This window comes from Notothenia rossii (assembly GCF_949606895.1).
Source record: "Notothenia rossii genome assembly, chromosome: 9".
In the NCBI taxonomy this organism is placed as follows: domain Eukaryota; kingdom Metazoa; phylum Chordata; class Actinopteri; order Perciformes; family Nototheniidae; genus Notothenia; species Notothenia rossii.
Genome location: NC_136907.1, coordinates 25584216 through 25605505, shown reverse-complemented (window position 1 = coordinate 25605505; position 21290 = coordinate 25584216). Strand labels below are relative to the sequence as shown.

Below are 21290 nucleotides of genomic sequence, written 5' to 3'. Positions count from 1 at the left end.
TTAATTCACTTGAGTTCACTTGAGTTCTGTACTAATGAACACCCTTCCACCCACACTCCTTTCAACACATCACTGTTTATTACGTCTTTCTGTCCCTTCCTAATAGTTTGTGGGAGCTGTTCTAATTCCATCAGCAGCCACTCACTCTGATGATTAGTGCCAGTCCGCTGGTGGCCTGGAGGTCGCACGGTTGTTTGTTGACGTGGCTCTGAAGTAGTGCTCAGCTGCGGCGTCTGAATAAACACGCTGAAGATGTGAAAAGCTGCTCTGCGGTTGGCCGTGTGTGATTGTACACATTGACAGCAGGTTACTGTTGATTATTAAAATGACATACTCAGATGTGAAAAGCTAGTGACATCCTGAAACAGTACCAGAAACACAATATTTGTCGAGCAAAACATACATAAAAGGCCGTCTAATAATAAACAGCGACATATTTGTTTCTCTATGCTGATGTTATCATTTGTGTCAAATATACACCCAATGGTACAGGAAATAGAATTTCAACAAGGGTGCAAAATACTCCAGATTTGTGCTGGGTTTTCAGTTTATGCAGTCCATGTTCCCTTACTGGCCTTGGATCCTTTTTTGTTAACTCTCCAGGGTCATCTTTTGTTTATGTTATTGCAGTATAAAAAAGTAGCTTTCAGAATTCTTATTAAAGTTCATTCATTTTCAACTAAAGCAAGATATGTGTTCATACAAAGTCCTTTCCACTATTCTGTCAAATATGTACAGAATGCTACAATATTTAGCAAAGATGAATAAAGAATGCAGATAGAATAAATAAGTGTTTATTTTATGTGAATGTACATATATTAGTTGCCTAAATGTAATCCTTAGACAAACAGAAGAACAAGCATAACGGTTACAAAGCGCCTAGAGGAAAAGCTTTTAAATACTAACCAATATGGTAATTAGTAAAAGAACCTAAAGGGTGTGGACATCTTTAAATATTTCCTCAGATATTGGGAGAACTGACTTTTATGGTTTTTTTTGGGCATGTTATGCTTTCTTATGTCAACACAATACATTTAATATGATTTTGCAAGGATAGAGTCTATTGATTATGTGTCACAAAATCTACTATGTGTATAGAAAAACTAAGTTTTTTTAAGCCTGGCTTGGTTACATTTTTAGACGAACAACTGTCATGATTTATATGATTTGTTTTTGCCAGGCTGCCAGATGTAGATTTTTGGCACATCTACATACATCATGTACGCTTTGCAAGTATCCTAAATAGCTCATGTGTTTTGCTTCACTTGGAATGAATAATGTCTCCTTCAAATATCAGTCAGACTGACGCTAATAAAATGCATGACGAACCACCAAAATATAGCTTGTACAGCACAAACGTGCCCAGGGGAACAAAATTAGCTACATTTTCTAAGCCACTGGTTGAGATACAATGCTACAGCCCATTAGAAAGAATTGAGGATGTGTGTGGACTCTGAGGGAAACGGAGCATTTTGAGCCGGGCTCACTGTCAGAGTATCCCAACAGCACTTTCATCTAACCCCCCGCTCGCACCCGCAGCATCGCATGACAACTTTGGCTGCAGCAATACTGGCAGGATCCTGCAGCCCCTGAAGGAGTCATGCGATTATGCATCCCTGTAGCCATGTTGTTCTGAATTACACAAAGAAGACTAGAGGCCCGCCTTGGACATACTGTTTCTTTTATGTAAGAGAACACCAGAAAAAACAGACTATTGACATTGTCTACACAAAAGGAGACAGCTTAGGACAAAATACGTTCGTGGCCGTTATTGAGAGAGGAGAACAAGACTGAAATAACGTTATTTGTGGGTGAAGCTGTGAGCAAGACATCCGGATACCTTCTGAAACTAGGAAGTGAAAGTCAAGATATATATTTATATAGAGACATTGGGATTCAAGGCGAGACACAACAGGAAAAACAAAACATGCACTGCTCAAGAGTTTGCTTTCATAGCATGTCTTCTGTTGCACTATACTGAAAAGAAAACCTGTTTTTGTTGAATTTAACAAAAATATGTATTTGCTTCTGTAGATTTATCTTACATTCTCTTAATTGAGCATCAGATACTGTAACTCCTCATTTGTATAATCAAGCATAACATTTTGGAAAACTTGTACTCGAAAAATGAATAGTTTTAATGTAAATAATCATCTTTTTATCGAGTAGATTTTGTAAAAATAAATAGATTTGTTGTTGGTATTCTGAGCAAGGATTCTCATATTCAGTAGGACCTACATAATACGGGCTTATTATTTTTCTTTTACCTTATTTATCTTTATTCTATCGCCATTTTGTTGCTGTCTTATCTTTAAAGAGTACCTCACAATCAGGCAATTTCAAATCCCACAGAATAAAAAAGCATTGCTTGACATTCAACATATATTGGAAATGGGTTGTTTAGCTCCTATGGTTGGTCATATAGCAGCCAGGAGACTTATTGAAGTATCACGTGCACTCCATTGTGCAAACACTAATCCCTCACACCGCCCCCACACTCCAACATGGAACTGTTTCAATTAATACAGCAAAAACAGATCTAAACAAGGCTCTAGGAACAAGTCAATATGTCTGCAATACACCATTCAATACTTATGTGAAAGCTCACGTGGAGTGAAACTGAAAAACATACTCTTGGAATGTACATTCAGCCTCTGTGTGTGTGATGGTATTTGTTTGCTGCTGTTACTGGCATACCTCTCGTTCAACAATAGAAAAAAAAACCTAATAATAAGTGCAGCTCCTACATATACAACCAATGCAACAATTAGCTGGGAAAATGAATTCATAATGGCCGTGGAAATATAAATGAGCTTTATTGTATTTAAAGGAGGAGCAGAAAACCCCCAGAAAATCACTCTGACACAGTCATTGTGTTCATAAAGTCGGCCTCTATTCAGTCAAGGGAATCAGCCGAGCGGCTATAACATTTGTCTCTTGACACCATAAAGACAGTTTTGGGTCTGTGGTTTCTTTATGAGAGAGGGAGTCAGTCACTATCTTAAGATACGACTGTGCTGTGCAATGTAAATGTGACATATAGTGCGGTGTAAATTCTGATACAGTGAGACAGGGATACTGTTATAGTAAAGCTTTAGGAATGGAGAGTAATCAACTAGAATATCAAACACCACAGTGTTCCGTTTGATCTGTAAAAGCCAATGCTGAATCGTTACACACACACATTTATTTTATTTCCAGGACGGATCTATTGATTTGCGAGAAATGAGAGGATACAGCACAATACAAAAGACAATAGGAATGCAAGTTTCTAATGTGGAGAAGGCAGTAAGACAAAGAGAGCATGTGGTGCACAAAACGACACTGAGGTCTCAGATAATGCCTCGACGTTGTCCCCACAGGCTCTTATCTCCATTTTCTCCTTCTTCCCATTTCCCCATAAAGCCAAACACAGAAAGTGGTTGATGCACTCCAGGAAAAACATCATAGTCGAGCCATTAGGTCAAACAACCCTCATATTTTACAATTCAAAATGGACATGTACTGTATAAAGAAATAACAGGGCGGGTGAATTTTTTGGGGAATAAACAAATTGCAAATACACTGGAATTCCCTACTTCCTACAAGTGAGAAACGGAGAGACGGTGTGGGTGTTTATGCGAGCGTGCATATCTATGTGTGTGTGCGTCTGAGCGTGTGTGCATGTTGTTCATGGCAAGAAATCAGCTCAGTTTAGCACATAATGGAAATGTGAATAGCCCAGAGCGCTTTTCTCCCACACAGGGAGCGAGCTGGCTGGGAGCAGGCTCCATGTTTCCAAACCCAAACAGTGAGCGGGAGTCAGCTAGGTTAAAATCCTGCCCCCGTTTCTCTCTCCCGACCCCCGGAGCCATTCACAGCTCTTGCCCATACATTACCCAAACAGGTCATCCAAACAGGTCTCACTAGCAGTCTGAAAACATATTCACACACATAAGCGCAACGTGTTATCCACACGGCTGAGCGCACACACACTGGGTGGAAAGGTGACGTTGCTGATATTATGGGAGATGACATATTGTATGGATCTCTCGGCACAACAGCCACCGAAATGTTATGCTTAATTTAACTTTTGATATGCCCCCAAAAGGTTACCAGCTTCAATACATACAGTACAGCACAACAATTTCATTTATATCGTCATGCAACATGGAGATTTCCTTCCCAAGGTTAGTACCTATGCGCCCAGAGAGTTTTGATAGGAACTTACATGCTACTTCAAGAGATGCGTTCCGGCTTACGGCCTCTCCCAGATAGTTTCGGGCCACGCACACGTAGCTGCCGTCGTCGGGCTTGCTCCGTCGCCCGTGGATGATACGCAGGAAGAAGAGGGAGCCGCTGGGCAGCAGCATGCGGTGGGAGCGGGGGTTGTCGCGGTCCGTCTCAACGCGCTCGCCGTCTTTGTACCATTCCACCGTGGGGGTCGGGCGGCCCTCGGCCTTACAGTTGAGAGTGGCTGGTTCCCCTTTGGACACAATGAGGTCAGATGGGTGCTCCACAATGCGGGGAGGGAAGTCTTCCTGGCGACTACGAGATCCTAGAGAGGAGAAGCGGGAGAGTAAAAAGTTCCATTAAAACAATTGCCAAAATAAATACTTAGGCATAAATAATGCATTTTAATTCCGCTTCAACCTCAACAGCAGTATGTTTGGGAAAAGATAGGTTTCTTTTATTTAGGATGGCCAAACAGAGTGCACCTATCCCCAAAATAAAAACAGGGGGGTTGTATATTACCAGGCCAATTACGAATAAATAACAGACAGACATTTTTAATCATACAGTATCTAAAGCTGCAACGATTAGATGACTCGTTCATTAGTTGATCAACAGAAGAATATTCGGGAATATGATAAAATGTTGATGGTAAAAGTAATTTTTCATGCACATATGTCAGAAAATGCGTTTTTTCCTCTCAAATGTACCAATTTTCTTACTTTTATCTGTTTGTATCACATTAAATTGAACGTCCTGTGGTTTAGGACTGGAAAATAAGAAAACATAATGACATCACCTTGGATTTTGAAATAGATACTTGATCATTTTTTCACAATATCTGACATTTGATTGACAAAAGTTAATTTAATTACTAGTTCCAGCCTTAGCTGTATATCTGGTAATAGGCACTAATAATAAAGGGTTTATATATCGTTCTTTGCTCTCACAAACAGTTCTCCAATGCTTTTTAAACAGGAAACATTATGCACACACATTTTGAGAGTGTGCCCGATGTGATTGGCTGGACTAAAATTAAGTATAATTTGATTTTGGTCGTTAGAAGGGAAGTTGATTAGTGGAGGGTTCTTACTGGCTGCAGCACGCGCCGTGTTACTACACTCAGGCGCCCATATTTACTTCCACAGACAGGAGCTGAGGAGTCATTACATCTCATTAGCTTTTTCATTAACACGTTCCATCAAACACTGACATCATCACATGTTGTCTCAGTAGGTGTGGAAAAGCAACTGCTACATAGAATTCCCTTTACTTTTTCTTCCTTAAAGGCTACACTGTGATATTACCATGTGTGTTATTTAGATTCTAACCCAGCTGTTTGATAGTAAATTCTTGAGCATGATTCTTACTTTCCTCATTAGGACAAACATCATCATTGATGTGCACGGTTAACATAATATGTTTCATTTATTCAGCCGTGTGAACACTTTTGATGCACTCTTTTTAATTCTACCTTTGGTAAGGGTTAGGGTTAGGGTTGGAGAAGAGGCACTGCGTTTATTTACAGTCACAAAGCTCTCTTCTGTTTCATGGTTGATGAGCACATGGTGAAAGGTTGTCTGTTTTGCATTATGTGCATGCAATAGCAAACCTAGAGAAGTATTGTTGAGGCGTTTAAAGAGACCTTTTGGTCTGTCATACGGCAAATAAATAAATAAAATAAAAATAAATGAAAATGATGTTACATGGTCTCTTGTCTATTTGCCTTTGATGGTGACAAATCATAGACATTGCAGAGGCCACCGTGATGGATGGCTTCTACCACAGCAACAGAAATAAAGCAATAAATGAGAGTAAAATGGATGTGACTGTCTATATTGTTAAGAGCATTCCATTAGCTGGCGCCAAAACACGAAACAGTAAGGATACATTATGTTTTTGAACGTACTTTTAAAAAAAAACTATTTCTTGAGTAAGTAACGTTTATGTGGATCCACAAACAAACCCAGGCCGCGAAAAATACTTATAAATCTCCTAATTGGTTGTCCCATTACGCAGTCACCACTGTGGCTAATGCACAGTTAGACTTGTGCTGTCTGACAACAGAATTGGAATTAGGTGATATAAGTTGTGGCTCTAACTCAGTGGTTGGTGTCAGATAACAGGAAGAAGGTCCTGTCAGTCTGTCTGGCCTGTGATAGACAGGCCGGCCATCCAGGGGGTTTGCTCAATGCATTCTCCAGCACCCCGTGACCCTGAATATGAACCAGTATGGGTTGGAAATGAATATATGGATATTTGTTTTTTCGATGTGGCTCCTTTGGTTGGCTTTATAGGAGTTGAATATCTTCGCATTGACAGCTGCTTAACATGAATGTAGTAAAAACTTGAAAAAAAAACTTCATTATGTAAAGTCGCCAAAATCTGGTTTATCCTTTAGGTACGGATAGAGAATATTGGATTGTTTACGATATTTTCCAACTCATGTTGGTCCATTGCTGATGCAGAGATGGATTTACGAGCACATTTCCCCCCCTCTTTAAACCCTTATATTGTGTTCGGGTTTCCCGTGACCCGTTTCAAGTTAAAATTATATAATAACTACGCTCTAGTTTTTTGTATCGGAACAAGGCTTCATGATATCCTCCACAACAGCTATATAAACACAACAAAACTGATTTTGACAATTTTAGCCAAGTCTGAAGGTCTCTAAAAAAAAAGTGTATAATTCGGTGTTCGGGCAGAGTTATTGTGGGTGACTCGGGTTCAAATTTGGCCCAATAAAGATTCATCTTTGACTTTAGACACCCCTCCCCACCCCCTTCATCCACTGTAACAATACTTTTTGCAACATGCACCTGGTCTCCCATCCCTCTGACCCCATCCCCCCACGGGAACTCTACCTTTCTCAAAGAATATGTACACTTGAACCTGAACACACATATGCACGTGGGCAATATGTGGTGTAATGTGTTTTGGGGCCATAAAATAAAATGACAACTGGATTATACGGTTATGAATACATAATAAGTTAGTTATGATTTAATTGAAACAATATTGGATGATAGTCATTCTTTTTGTGTGTTTTGGGTCAAAATTGACCCCTCGAACACCATGAACAGTAACAGCTTTCGAACACAACACAATGGTAATAATGGAATAATGCATACTTTTATTGTGATGCGGACATAACATACAATGTCGTTACATATCGTAACATTTTGGCCTGTGATATCTAAGGACGATGAGGATGTTTAATTTTAATAAATGTTCTGCCGATACAGACGTGTCGATGTCATCGTGCATACTCAGTTTTATCCTAAGACTGCCTCAAGATGGATTCACGTGATAAGTGATTTGCTCACTGCTCAGGTAGGACTGAAAACTTTGCTAGTTAGTTTTGTTTCAGCTGTTACCTCCCCTCTTAGCTTGTGCCGCTTTATAAAGTCGCAATCTGATTAGCTGCTTGTGCAACAGAAGATGTCACACCGCTCTCTATCAAATGACGAAAGCAGCAACGTCAGCGCAGAGCCGTCTTACTGCTGGTCATGTTAAAGCGGCTTTAAGCTGTGAAGCATCAAGCTTTGTGTACTGCAGGGCTTCCTCTTTCCACCAGTAGGGCCGTTTACGGGGATCTGTCCTTGGTGCTGAAGCTGAAACTCAAGGGTTGCGTTCCAATAGTCCATTTAGCTTAGGAACCTTCCTAACCGAGTGAAATGACCTGGAAGTCCCTCAGTGGCAGCCATGATAAGTGCCGTTCGAATTCTCTAGAATGATAGGAAAGGAGGTTTCAAACTTCCTTTATAACCTCCTTTAGCTTAGGAAACACTGGACCTCCCTTACCGAAAAGAGAGGAGAAAATGCTGCCCCACAATGCCTTGCAGCCGCAGCGTTTGACGTCACACAACAGTCGGCCATTCACGGACACAAACGATTATGATGGAGAAATTATATCATGAAAGTTACGGTGCTTATTAAGCATTTTAAAACGTATGTGGTAAGTTGCCAAAGTGCTTTGTTTTGAACGTTCATCAGTATTATAATCAAAAAGAGAAATATGAACGTTAGTTTTTACTGAAATGATCAAATAAAGTCAACATTTCACTGAGCTGTGTGGAGTTTGTTCAACTTTTAAAATATGTTTGAATGGTGATACAGTATACACAGTGATAGGTGTTAAAGACTAATGTTTATAATAAATACATTTGTATTGATTTTAAGATCTTTTCATAGTTCATACAATCATACGTATTGGGATCATTTGTATTAATGTGGACCGGAGGGAGAGGGTGACGAGCATAAGTTTCACTTTTTTATTTCAATTCCAACTTTGGTCATGAAGAATATGTTTCTCTGTTGTTCATAAAGCATAAAGCAAAAGCATGAGAGCACGGTGCAGAGTCTCTAGATGAGTCCGTCGTTCTTATTAAACATCCATGTTGTAGTCCGCTGTATAGAAAGCTGTAGTTTCCATAGTTTCCCCACAGCAGCAGACGCACACAATGACGTCCGCTGGCGCATCATAAACACGTCAGATAGTGAAAGTGCATTCGGATTCTCTAAAGTACCGCGGTCTCTTCTCCTAAGTCCTTTGGAATTCTCCTATCCACTATCCCTTAACCCCGTGACGTTTCACTCAGAGGTCAAGGAATAGGAGATAGGGTTAGAATTTAGGAGCTGATTTTTAATCTATCCGAACGCAACCCTGGTCTGGCAGAAAAAGCTGTTCAGGAGCATGTCTGGGCTTGTAAGCAGGGACCACTCTAATAAAAGTCACTTTGAGGTGACAGCTGTCTACCAGTAGAGGAACTCAATTTTGCCTTTAATAACCTAGAGATTCATGTGATTGCCAAATAAAGAGAACCTGTCTTTCAGGCTTTTTATCATTTAAAATTAAGTTTGACATGTCATAACCACAAAGTCAGTCAGAGCACTGCAAATTCAAAATCAGTTATATCTATAAAAGGCTCACAGAGACGGACACAAACAGTGAAAATGAGCACACTGTGTGCATTATAGATTTTTTTGTGCACAGAAAGACTGCAAACTCAAACTACCTAATCTCATGGAATACCTACAGTACTGCCACAGGCATAGTCAGTAAGATACCAACAGTTTTCTCCTTCTCACAAATGTTTAAAATGGAGCTACTAAATCCCGAAGCTGAAATGCACACAGTTTATAGGACATATCTGCAGAATTGATTACTTTTAACACCCTGTGATTTATTCGTGTGCTATATCTGCTAGATGTTAATAGGGTGGTTAAAATATTATAAACACCTTTCAGCTTGTACTGCAACTAACACTCACATTGTCCATTAAACTGCCAATTGTTTTCTACATTGATCCATTATTGTTTTATCTAAAAATTGTGAATAATAATGTGCAAGCCTAAGGTTTGAAGAAGTGCTGCTTTGTCACTCCAAACCAATACAAATTCAGTTGAATGTGATTTTTAAACAGAGAAAATCTCTCTATTTGATATAGGCTGAAAATAGTATTTCTACAATTTCTGCATTGAGAATTACTGTAGCGATTAAAAGTGATTAACGAACTTTCAGAATCCATACAAAGTCAAGCCTCCATGATGAAAGACTTCTATTAACACTCCTGAAATTGTCAACAAAAATTGGATTACTATAAGCTTCACAAAAATACTCTGGGATTAATTGCTCAGCCATTTCTGTTGTTTTGCTTCAGATTTCACCAATGTGCTGTACCGCATAAACTGACAACACAGCACCTCCACTGTCCTGGAACCACCCATATCTACACCTGCACTTAATTTACTCCACTGACACAGATTAATGTTACTACAGGGGGTAAAGTGGTACAAAAACCACTTCCATGATAAGGACACTTCCTGTCCAAAAGCTTAGATATATCTCTTAGGTGCAGCTGCAGTTACAGGTCAGTGGTAGACAAACAGTATGAGTAAGCATCTTCTCTATTCTATGGCACATTAGTCTTTTCAGCTATAGGATAGCTCCATCATCTGCCAGAGCAACCTTTCACATTATACTGTATAGGCCACCAAGAATATGACCCAAGATAGGTCCATTTCAGCAAACGGTGAGCACAGTGAGATAACTGTTTGCAACACCTTTTTAAGGGACTTTGCAAAAGGCTGCCACCTCCTAGTCGATGAATTGGTCGTTTTGGGATTCGTTTTTAGTGATTTTTTTTGCAGAATGACTTGTTTTATATAGACTTCTGAACAAATCAACACAAAAAAGGTTCAAAGTGGTGCTTTTACAACAATCTTTAAGGAGAAAACCAGTTTTACAATCGCATGAGTTTTAATCACTGAATAATTTCCTAAATCGAGGGCAGCCTTACTCTACCAGCACAAGACAACCAGGTAATGAGATCTAAGGAGGTGAATATATTACAATTAACTTAACTAAAGCCTTTTTTTAGAAAACAAAAGGTTTGGTGTTTGCTTGCACACTTCAAACGACCAATCTTTCTGAAATACAATTAAAAAGCTGCCAAAGATCGTGCAGTAAAAAATGTGTTCATTTAGAGCAGCCCTTATAAATAAATAAACAACTTTCGTCTAGCCATTTAGCAGTCGGTCTGGCACAATATCTTACACCCAGGCTGAATAAACCACATAAGATATGGTGCATTTTCTTGCTGCATTTATAGATTTGTAAAACGAGTTTAAGAGGAGAAACAAATGCACTGTACTTCAGGATAACACATTCTGCATCTGCTCCATGCATTGTACTGACAAGTGAGTCCAACACGCTCAGGTTGCAGCTTAAGCTAAATGTGAGAGGAAACATCATTGTGATATTTAGTAGTAAGTCAAGTCATCAACTTACCGTCGGTTTGGGTGTACAGAAGTCCGCAGAGAAATAAATACTGTAGAGGACCCATTCTGGCATATTGGCCCCGTTGGCTATCGATGCATGAATTCCTCCTCAAGCGAAAACGAACAATCAATGAATCCTGTCTCCACGCGTGTGACTTTGAGACAATTTACTCAAGTTAGTGAACTAAGAAGAACCGAATCGGTTATTCGAGCCGCTGAAGGAGATCATTCACATGCCCATTCTTCCTCTCCAAGAGCGCACCAGAGAACGGCGAGTCGGAAATGTCTGCAGTCAACAATTGTAAAAAAGAAAACACATCACCGACGCGCAAAGACACTCCAGTTACTGACGGTTTCCACCACCGACCGTGTTCTTCTTACACTTTACCGGGTCACACCGGCCGCGGGAAAACGCATCCATCCTTACGCGGGACAAGTGGAGAGATAGGAAGGTGGAGATGGGTTGCAGTCAGAGGTGAGAAGCTGCTCGGTGCAGCACAGCGCAGCAGCCCCTCCTCTCCACTCCGCTGCCCTGGGAGAAACTAACAGGCGGATATAATATACACAATAGATGCAAAACTCAGCAGCACTTTGCGTTCTGGACAATTAGATGCTTGTAATGGCACTCATTAGTGTTTATTTTCTTTCTTTTTTTTCTGGGAGGCAATTTCACACGTGCACCAAGATCAATGTATATTAAACTGCAAGTATGGCCATTTTGTTAGTCATGTTTTTTTTCTTACTTTCAATTATTTCTTGGTAAGATTAGATTAGATTACTTTACATTACATTGCCTTTGGTGGAGCTTTTATTCATAATTCGTATTTAATTGTATAGCTGTCCATAACAAAACAGATTAAGGGTCCTTTTCTTATACATACATTTTGGTTTTCTTTTCATCTCTTCCTTACATTCTGTTTATATTAGCATTTGGAGTATGGTTGCAACACTGTATCAACTGAATACAAATAAATACCGTGTACTGTTGCTTATGGGGTAAAACCTCAATTATGTGATGAGTGTATCACATTTGACTCCTTTCTGAGTGTATGGACCTCGGGATGATAACCTTTGCAGACCATTTACATGCACAAAAACACACTACAGGAAAGGGAAATCATCAAAAAGCATAATAGAGCTCCTTTGCATGATTGAGAAAATTATTGGCAGAATAATTAATAATGAAAATAATTCTTAGCTGCAGCCCTATGCAAACTGTCCTATAAAGTCTCTCAGGTTCACTTTTACACATCCAGTAAATCAAGCTAATCCGATAAAAAAAAGGTAATGTGATGGAATGCAACTGTAACTTAATACAGTTTCCTTACTGGAGCCATTTTGTTTGATCAACAAACACACGCCTCCACTGTCTGGCATATTTGATCTCATATATTTGATGCATTATTTCAGTTTTATTATATCGTGACTTTCTCCTCCTATTAACTTACCCCTGTGTCCCACAATGTGTCAAGTGAAATATTTCAAATATTGCCTCCCAGATTTACCAGGTAGCATTTTCTTTTCATGTTCATGGTTGGAACAGCTTCTACAAAAGGTATGAAGGCTGTAAAGAAATGGCACTTCATCCCACCCACTGCCCAAGGTGCTTATCCTGCCCCGTGGTCAATACCGCTCAATATTTTCAATAGCATTATAAATGCAGCTCCTTGCCGTGAGACGAGGGTGAAATGGGCTGTTTCAGGTGTTATTGATCCAGAGCGTGAAATTAAACCATTTTTGGCATTGTGTTTAGAGCGGCAGATTGAATAGTAATTTGTGGGCGATGGCTAAATCGGGTCTGAATGAAGGGGGCTGCACACAATCATTTTAATTGGATCGATCTCAAACATCAGAGAATAATATTTTCTATAGAAAGTGCCGGTGAGATTGTTCTCATGGCACCTCAGCTCAAGTCATGGTGTTGTGAACACCTCCCGCCTCTCAATAGCTTTTTGATTACACTCCAATTAAACAAGCCCTTAAAGAAGTGCTGGGATATTTAATTGGCATATTTAAAAATAAAAATGTGTCCTTGTATTCCTGGACAATGCAGTGGAGGATTGATGTGAATTGTCACTGACTGTTTTTATTGAAAGGTTGACCTTAACCCTTTGCACGTCCTGTCTCTCAAAAGTGCAAGGAGATAATAAATAGGCTTTTGAAGAAATTAATAACCTCACAAAATCCATCAAGGTGAACTTTAATGATGTAGGAAGGAAACTTCAAGAACAAGTGCTAATTGTACCAAATGACTTCATGCACACTGACGCTGCTATTCATCATAAGCACTTACGGTTGAAAAAAATGTTGATATCAATCTCCTACCTCTTGCCCACAGAGAATTGGGATTAAGTAATTGACATAGCGGAAGACTGCAATGGAGCTAAAGCCAAAATGGCATTTCAGGGTCTTAATGCAAGAGATATTAAAATGTTCCGTCTAGACACTGATAAAATGGGATGATTAATGAGCGTACTGTGTAAGCTCAAGCACATGCTATCAGTGAAACTCATATATCAGTTATTGCTTGGACAGTATGCAACACAGACTGCACCTACTCTAACACAAAGGAGAGACTTTAAAATAAAGTATTAACATGCATGGGATTTAGATACATCTGTCAGGCAAGTCCATGTTTAGCTTAATGCCAAAAGAGCTGATTATATCATCATGTTGTTTAGGCTGCCATTCAATTTTGAGCCATCCTGCTATTTCTCATAAAGTAAAATAGGCAAATAATTTACGAGATGTATTTGTAATTACACTTTACATCCTTTCTGCTTTACTTTTTTTTTGTAAATCATTATGATCTGAATAAAAACCATACTGTACATTAAAGATATTGCATTACTGTATACTTAAAGATGCCGATCATCTTTGGCAAGGCCAGTCTTACTGGCGGGAAGACACACATTAACCTTCTTGGAAAATAGCTATAATGTATCCGGGAAAAGCACCTGCATCTAAATGTATATATGGTGAGTAGATTGAAAAAAAGCATTCAAATGAGGAAATCCAGGAGAAAATTGCAATTGCTGTAAGTTGTTGCGTACTGGCTTTTCTGTCTATCATAAGGTCATAACAAGAGAAGAGGTGATTTGATGTTTATCTTTGAAGTTGAATGAGATAAGAGAGGCAGAGAAATCACACACTGAGACGGACATGTTTCCAGGCAACGTGGAACTGCACCGTCTTTCTCACACAGACCAAAATCAAAAGGGCTAGCAACTCTCATCAATCTACCTCCCTCTCTGTTGATCACACACAGGAGACAGTGTCAAGGTCACGAGTTTTGTCCGCACCATTACCTACTCATAAGCGTGTTTGTCCAAGCCAGGAGTGTAGGAGGTAACAGATGGTGTGTGTGACAGTGTGTTCAACACCAGGCAAGCTCAGCCTTAGTGAGAGTCGACAGAGTAGACATGTGTCCTGACCACAAAGCCAAAACCTGTGTACAAGTGACACAGCTCCATCTAACGTGGTGTTCAGTCCGGTGGAAGCCTCAAACCATGCTTGAAATATACACCAATGAATATTTTCATTTGATGCAACTAGAAATGGGAAAGAAAAGGCGCAGTGGACTGTATTTTTTTTGTCATAGCTGAACTGTATCACACAGCATTTTAAATTGCAGCATCAACATATTTGAACACTGGTGTGGTGGTTGGGCTTATTTCCAAACCTAATAACTGAATGTGTTCAGCTTTTTGCTTTAAAAAGTGCTGAACAAGACTGAGTTGAAGCTGATAGCACTTTAATTTACAATGTGTAAACTGTAACAGAAGCGTGACATTTTCATCTTTCTAGACCATTTTTCTTCTCATACAGCATAACACAAGCAAAGACCATACTGTAGATGTTGTTCAACTACCATGGCCTTTTTTTGCTAACCCTAACTCTGCTTTTTAAGTTTACCTGCACACCTTTACCCTTATTGTATTCCAATATATTGTTTAATAAAGAAAGACAATTACAATATGAAGGAATATATTGTTCCACTGTGTATGTTCCATTAAGCAAATACAAAAAAATGAAACCAGTTAACCACATTTTCTTTAGTATTACAAATCCCATTGAGGTTTCAGCTCAGTCTTTTGGATTGCAGATAACTCAGAATCAGAATCAGAATACCTTTATTAGTCCCACAGAGGGGACATTTACGTATTTACGTACGTATTTACTGAGTTATACCTCTTAAATGGCTCAATGTAATAAATAACCTTAAACTGTATTGAATTGTTAATTGGTCCATAAGATATCAGTTATGTTATAATGCATTGTCAAACCCGTCAGTTGCAGTGTCTTGGTCCTTTTGAAGCTGAAGTTAGTTTATGTCTTCCCCTATTGTTCAGATTTGGCTGAGTTCCATACGTTATTAGGATAATGTGTGGGGGTGTTTTCATAGCTGTCAGGGAAACTGTGATTCCTTTTGAATACAACATGGGGTAGGAAGGGCTGAGGAAAGAGAGACAGTGCAAGCTGGCAGTGAAAGTGGGAAAGGTCCAACTGAATGTTCCGGGAAGCGAAATCCTGTGGGGGATTTCCTGCTTGAACAGTCCCACACAACAAGTCACAGAAGCTTAACCAGCAAAGATATATTGCCAGTCACTCCCAAAATAGCATAAAGTATATGACCGTATATCACTCCTTGTGTTGGTGTTGGCTGGGACGAAACGAGCAACGAAACAAAGCCATTGGCACCCAGCTTTCTACTGTACCTCCAGTTACGGCAAGATCTGGGTCTGAATTTGAGATTCCAGTTAAATGTCATCATCAAAATGACCCAGGATACTAGAAGCAGCTGTTGAAAAAAACAGTATTGTAAAGCCTTACAAAGTAAAAAAACAAAGCAAGTTGCTCCCATGGCTGGTGAACTGGTGCAAGAGAGTCAGCTGAATTACTCACAATATCCGATAGATGACAATATCCAGATTGGGTGCTGCTGCCAGCAAAAACAAACTTTATAGATTGCATGGTCAGCTGATAATTCACTAGATACATCATCATGCTCTGATGGCGTTCATGAGTACAATTAGCTTCTATACATTTGAAACTCTTTGTGTTCAAAGTCAGAAGTCAGTTTTGGTTAGCCTGGACAGTTCATATGGATCATAAACATCTACTGAATTCAAAGTATGAATTTGACTGCGGTACATTTAATGTAGGAAGAAGTACTTTGTTTTTTATGGATTGAGATGGCTCTTCAAATCTGAAACTGTAGAGGACTCTTGAAATCAAAGCTAGACATCAGAAGAAGCCTCTTCTCAAGAGAGGCCGCTTTCTATCTTGGAGATGAGTGGTGTTGTCAATGCATTTCTATCACTTTATTCTCTTACAGTGGACACATTGCTTCCTCTGTATACCTTCACGCTTCACAAAACACCATTGAACTCCTGACACACCTTGCTAGAGTAGAGAGAGAAGGACCCAAACCTACCAACTAAATGCTTTCAAGGTGAAAAAGGCCCCATTCAGCTTCGTAAAGTGGAAGTGGTAGTTTCGGGGACACTAGCGAGGTATCTCTCTAGTGATATAGACATGTAGGAGGAAGAAAGGGCTTCTGTTAAATCAGGCGCAAAGGCATTTACAACATTTGTTTTTCCTCTGGATGAGCACAGGGAAAAAAATTGAAAAACAAGGAAGAAAATGATAAGAGCAATTTGCGCGAGACACCCAACGAAGCACTGTTCAACATTTTAAAAATGGCAGATAATGGACTTCTTTCATGCGTGTAAACATTGCATTTCCATAGAAATGGCCTCTTTCTGGGCCTTAAACGGGTAGTCATGCAGGGTGAGAGTTATGTAGCGCTCAGATCCTAATCTTGTCAGATGTTTCTAAAACAGCACCGGGTCCCTGGTTTTAAAAATGAAATAGAAAAATAAGGTTAAAAACTGAGTCTAAAAAAGTGAAAGCATTATGAATTATGTCTAAAGAGTGAGGTATTTTCAACCAGGCTACAGGGCTGTTTCATTTTTAAATTGGCTCCTTTTATCTCAACATGGTTAGTATTAGGGTTGGCAGTGACGGAGCGGTTTGAGTCACTTGCAGTTTAAAGTAACCTGGATATCATGAATAGAAAACATTCATTTTGACCTACATACATATCCATAATTAAAATCTACATTGAATATACAACACATATGTACAGCATCTTTTCTGACAAATTGTTTGCCATATGTATCATTGTTTTATCAGTGTTGCAACTCTTTATTCTTACAATCTAACATTGAATATACAACACATATGTACAGCACCTTATCTGACAAATTGTTTGCCATATGTATCATTGTTTTATCAGTGTTGCAACTCTTTATTCTTACATTCTTTGTAGTATTCCTAAAATGATAGACACTATAAAACGTATAGATATGCATCTTTTTAAATGGGAATCAGGATATGTATTCAACAGAAGATGCTCACACATCTACAATCCAATTAAGTATGTGGTTATTTTCAAATTAATATAGCATTGTGTAATCATATAATAGGTTATAATGTTGAATAAATCAGCACATCAACCATCAAACCATCAAACCATCAAATAAAATGCAAATGTGTTCTCTCTATCAGCATGACACAGTGGAATAACATAATAATTAGTTAAGAATGGCAATTACAATGTGTATAATCTAAATATTATTGCAGAAAGCTGTTTTCCGCCAGTGTTTCTCATTGCATTCTAACAGTGCACCCCTGATAAATATATATGTTTTATTAATAAATATAGCGCTTTATTTCAAATCAAAGGAAGTGCAAAGCAAAATCTAATGAAAACGGTATCTCATTTTACAGTGGAGTGGGACTTTATGCCATCATTCTTGCATCTGCCTAGGCACAGTGATAACATAATAACTCAAGAACAATACATGCCAGAAACCCAATACGTACACCACAGGTTCCCCTAGAAACCTGTCGTGCACTTCTCTACAGAAGATGATCTGATTAGATTTTGGAAGACTTTTGCCGCATACATTTGCATTGCTGTGAGGAAAAATACATTCATTTTCCACTACAGTCAGGCAGGCAGCACCTCCATCTCTAAGGAAACGGTTCCCTCCTGGATAAATGATGGGATGCTTCATGATCCCAGCAATAGAGTTCAGGTGAGTCAGGGAGTGCAGGGAAGAGTAACAGTGAGTTTGGCTGCCGATTTTCCGCATCACTTCCAACTCTATGTTCTCTGGTCAGTCTCCCGTGTGTCCCTGAGCTATGGTCATGGGGTTTCTGGTCAATGACCGAAAGAATGACATTGTGAATGCAAGTGACTGAATGTTTATGGTCTCAGTCACTTGATTGCAACCTTGAGTTTACAATTGAAGGGTGGGTTGACCATTCCAAATATTTGATGTTCTGGACAGGCATTTAGCTGCGATAATTTTATGTTAAAATTGTCAAAGTTGAGCATGATATTTATTGTATTTGTCTATCGTATTATCGTATTTCATTTGTTTGATGGAGCATTTGCAGTTATAATTTTTAAAGCAATTCAATTATACTTTACAAGGCTATTTTTAAATGTATGCTTAAGATTGTCAAGATGAATTACAGCAAATAGGTGGCAATACAATAAGTTTATCCGCGGAGATGACTGTTAAAGGTAAAGTCTGGCATACCTACTGTACCCTACTCAGGTTCACTAGATTATCAAGATACTAACTGATTGCTTTTGGCAGCTGCAATGTGATGTTTGGTTTTCATGTCATGGTAGCCTTTCAAAGAACATAATGCCGGATTTGGTATTTGCAATTTTGCGCCTGTACAGTTTGAGAGGGCAATTCACTTATATACTGCTATTGTATGATCACAAATGATCAAGTGTAATTAATTGATAAAAGCACAACATCAAGCTATTACAACAACACAAGTAGAGTTAACTAAGCTAAACAGCCAACTAGCGGAAAGTAGTTGCTGTTAGCAGCACCTAGGGTTACTTTAGCAACTACTAAAGATTTCTGTCCGTCAGGAAACTCTGTAGACCTCCAAGACTCAAGGCAGAGCAGTTGAGGAACATCATAGGGGAAACATTTATCAGTGAAATATGATCCAGTTTCACCAAGATCAATTTAGTGCTTTAAAGTATTGCACACATCTCCAAGTTACAAAGTGCAAAAACAGCATCCAGGCAGTGAGTGGGACTGGCAGAGGCATCCTTCTCCCTATTATTAAGTCAGAATGTAGCATCAAAATGATTTTGAAGCCACTTTTTCAATGTAAAATTCAGTAGTGACATAATGTTGCTTTTAGATAGCATATTGGTGTCAAAGATACTGTAAGCCCTGACAGAACTATAGATAAATAACAACATTAGAGTCATTTTTCCCCCTGAAGATAGAGCTTGTCTTAGGTGACTCACAGTTTATGTGAAGAAATTCAATACTCCTGTGTACTACACAGCCAATGACACTGTGTTGTGCAGTGGTGCTGTCTGTGAGACAAATAGCATCAGCCCTGTGCTCACATGAAGCCTCCTCCATGTGCACTAACCTAACATTACTCAGGCACTTGCAACACCACAGCATTGAACTAAGTCATTTCTGATCGCACCAGTCTTAACAAAACAGATTGATGGAGTTCCAACAGAGCTGGGGATGATATATGACTCATCATCACAAAGCTGCATCATTGTTTTATATAAATCATGATTCATATCCCTGTAGAACAACTCGGAGACTGAATGTTTGAAATCCTGATCTGGAAGGTTGATTGGAATATCACATACAGGGTTCAAATATTACAAGGAGAACTGACAGTTGGTGTAAGGGCATGACAGCATGAATGATGTCACCTCTACATCATTTTTGTATCAGCAATGTGAAGGGGAAAAAGGACTTGGAATATTTTTTGCTAAGAAAAAAACCTCCAACACCAACACAAAACCCTCCATCCTATTTATTTTCTTTTTTTGGTGATTATGCTTTATTGCAAAGGGATATCCAAAGGTAGTAGCAGAACAGTTCACTTAAATATACCATGTTGAAAGACTGTGTCATGCTGTGACCACAAGATGTTTCGCTTAGCTGTTCCGCAACCCCAATCATGCCTTATTATTAATGCTCGCTGAATGTCTGTAATTGATTCCTTTCGCCAGACAATAGGATAATTGCAACTGGAAACAAACTAAATGCTGACATTTGACCTATTTCAAATTACCATAACATTTTAACCATTGTGTAGTCCACATTTTTAGCAAGTTTGCCTGATTGTTACTATATTTGAACAATATACAGGGCCGTCCCTGGCCAACATGAGGCCCCACGCAAAGTTATATGATGTTTCGCGTTTCGCGAGGGTCGACGGGGGGGGGGGGTTTGCTAGTGGAGCCTTGCAGCGCCGAAACCGTGCCGCACCACACTAATTGCGCCGCATAAGCGCATAGGTGTGCCGCATTTTCGGCTCAGTTGAGGCACCCTCCACAAGATGAGCCCGCTCCGCAAGGTGAGGCCCCACGCAGTCTGCATGATCGGCCTGTAGGGAGGGATGGCCCTGACAATATATTATAGGGCTATATCTATACAAAACATCAAATCAAAATACCAAACAGATCACCCTAGCATGACTCATACCCCTCTATTTCAGCCCTGTTACTTAAATGCTGATTCTGGGTCCGTAGCTTTAAATGTTACAGAACTGCTGCTGGCCACGCCCCTTTGGAGCTGCTGCTGGCCACGCCCATTTGGAGCTGCTGCTGGCCACACCCCTTTGGAGCGTCCAGATGCAAGCAGTGAGCTCTGTAGAGAAGGCTGTCTACCAGCAGAAACTCAGCTAAAAGCTGCCGTGATTAAATGCCATTTTATGTTCCTGACCACATCAAGCATTATTTCTGAAACAGTATGGAGCTCAAACACTTTCTCTCTCGCGGGTTTACCACAAGGTGAGTACCTTTTTATATTCAACTTTTTTACACATATTCTCTCCAGTACAGCGTTAGCTCTGAGTGTTAGCGATGCTTGCTAATGTAAACACGAGGCCAGGGCCGGCCCTTGGCAGTATAGGCAAATGCTAAAGGCGCATCAACCTATGGGGGCGCAGCACATTTGTATTAAAATGAAAAAAAAAAAAAAAAAAAATTCATAACGAAACAATTTCAAACAATCCTATTATCTTATCTTAACAGAACTACGCCTATATTGCGGGGGCGAGGAGCGAGGGGACGGGTCAAGTGTCACTTTTAATGTGGATGTAGATTACAGCCCTCTCTTCTCACTTGATTAGGACAGCTCCCTCTGCTGTAGTTAATGTAAATTACAGTAAAAACCAGAGGTTTATGTTAAATTGTTCTTCTTTTGAAATAA

At 39.5% G+C, this 21290-nt stretch overlaps 1 protein-coding gene across 2 annotated transcripts in view; it reads right to left on the bottom strand.

The window, feature by feature from the left end:
• Positions 1-11484, bottom strand: part of LOC307019159 (roundabout homolog 2-like) — a 100412-nt gene extending 88928 nt beyond the window's left edge. For both annotated transcript variants that reach the window (XM_079649809.1, XM_079649810.1), the window contains exons 1-2: positions 11006-11484; positions 4211-4537 (exon numbers count right to left, since the gene is read on the bottom strand). In XM_079649809.1, coding sequence (XP_079505935.1) covers positions 4211-4537; positions 11006-11060 — 382 coding nt within the window. In that variant the 5' untranslated portion in view covers positions 11061-11484. The remainder of the gene's footprint in view (positions 1-4210; positions 4538-11005) is intronic.
• Between the last annotated feature and the right edge of the window lie 9806 nt (positions 11485-21290).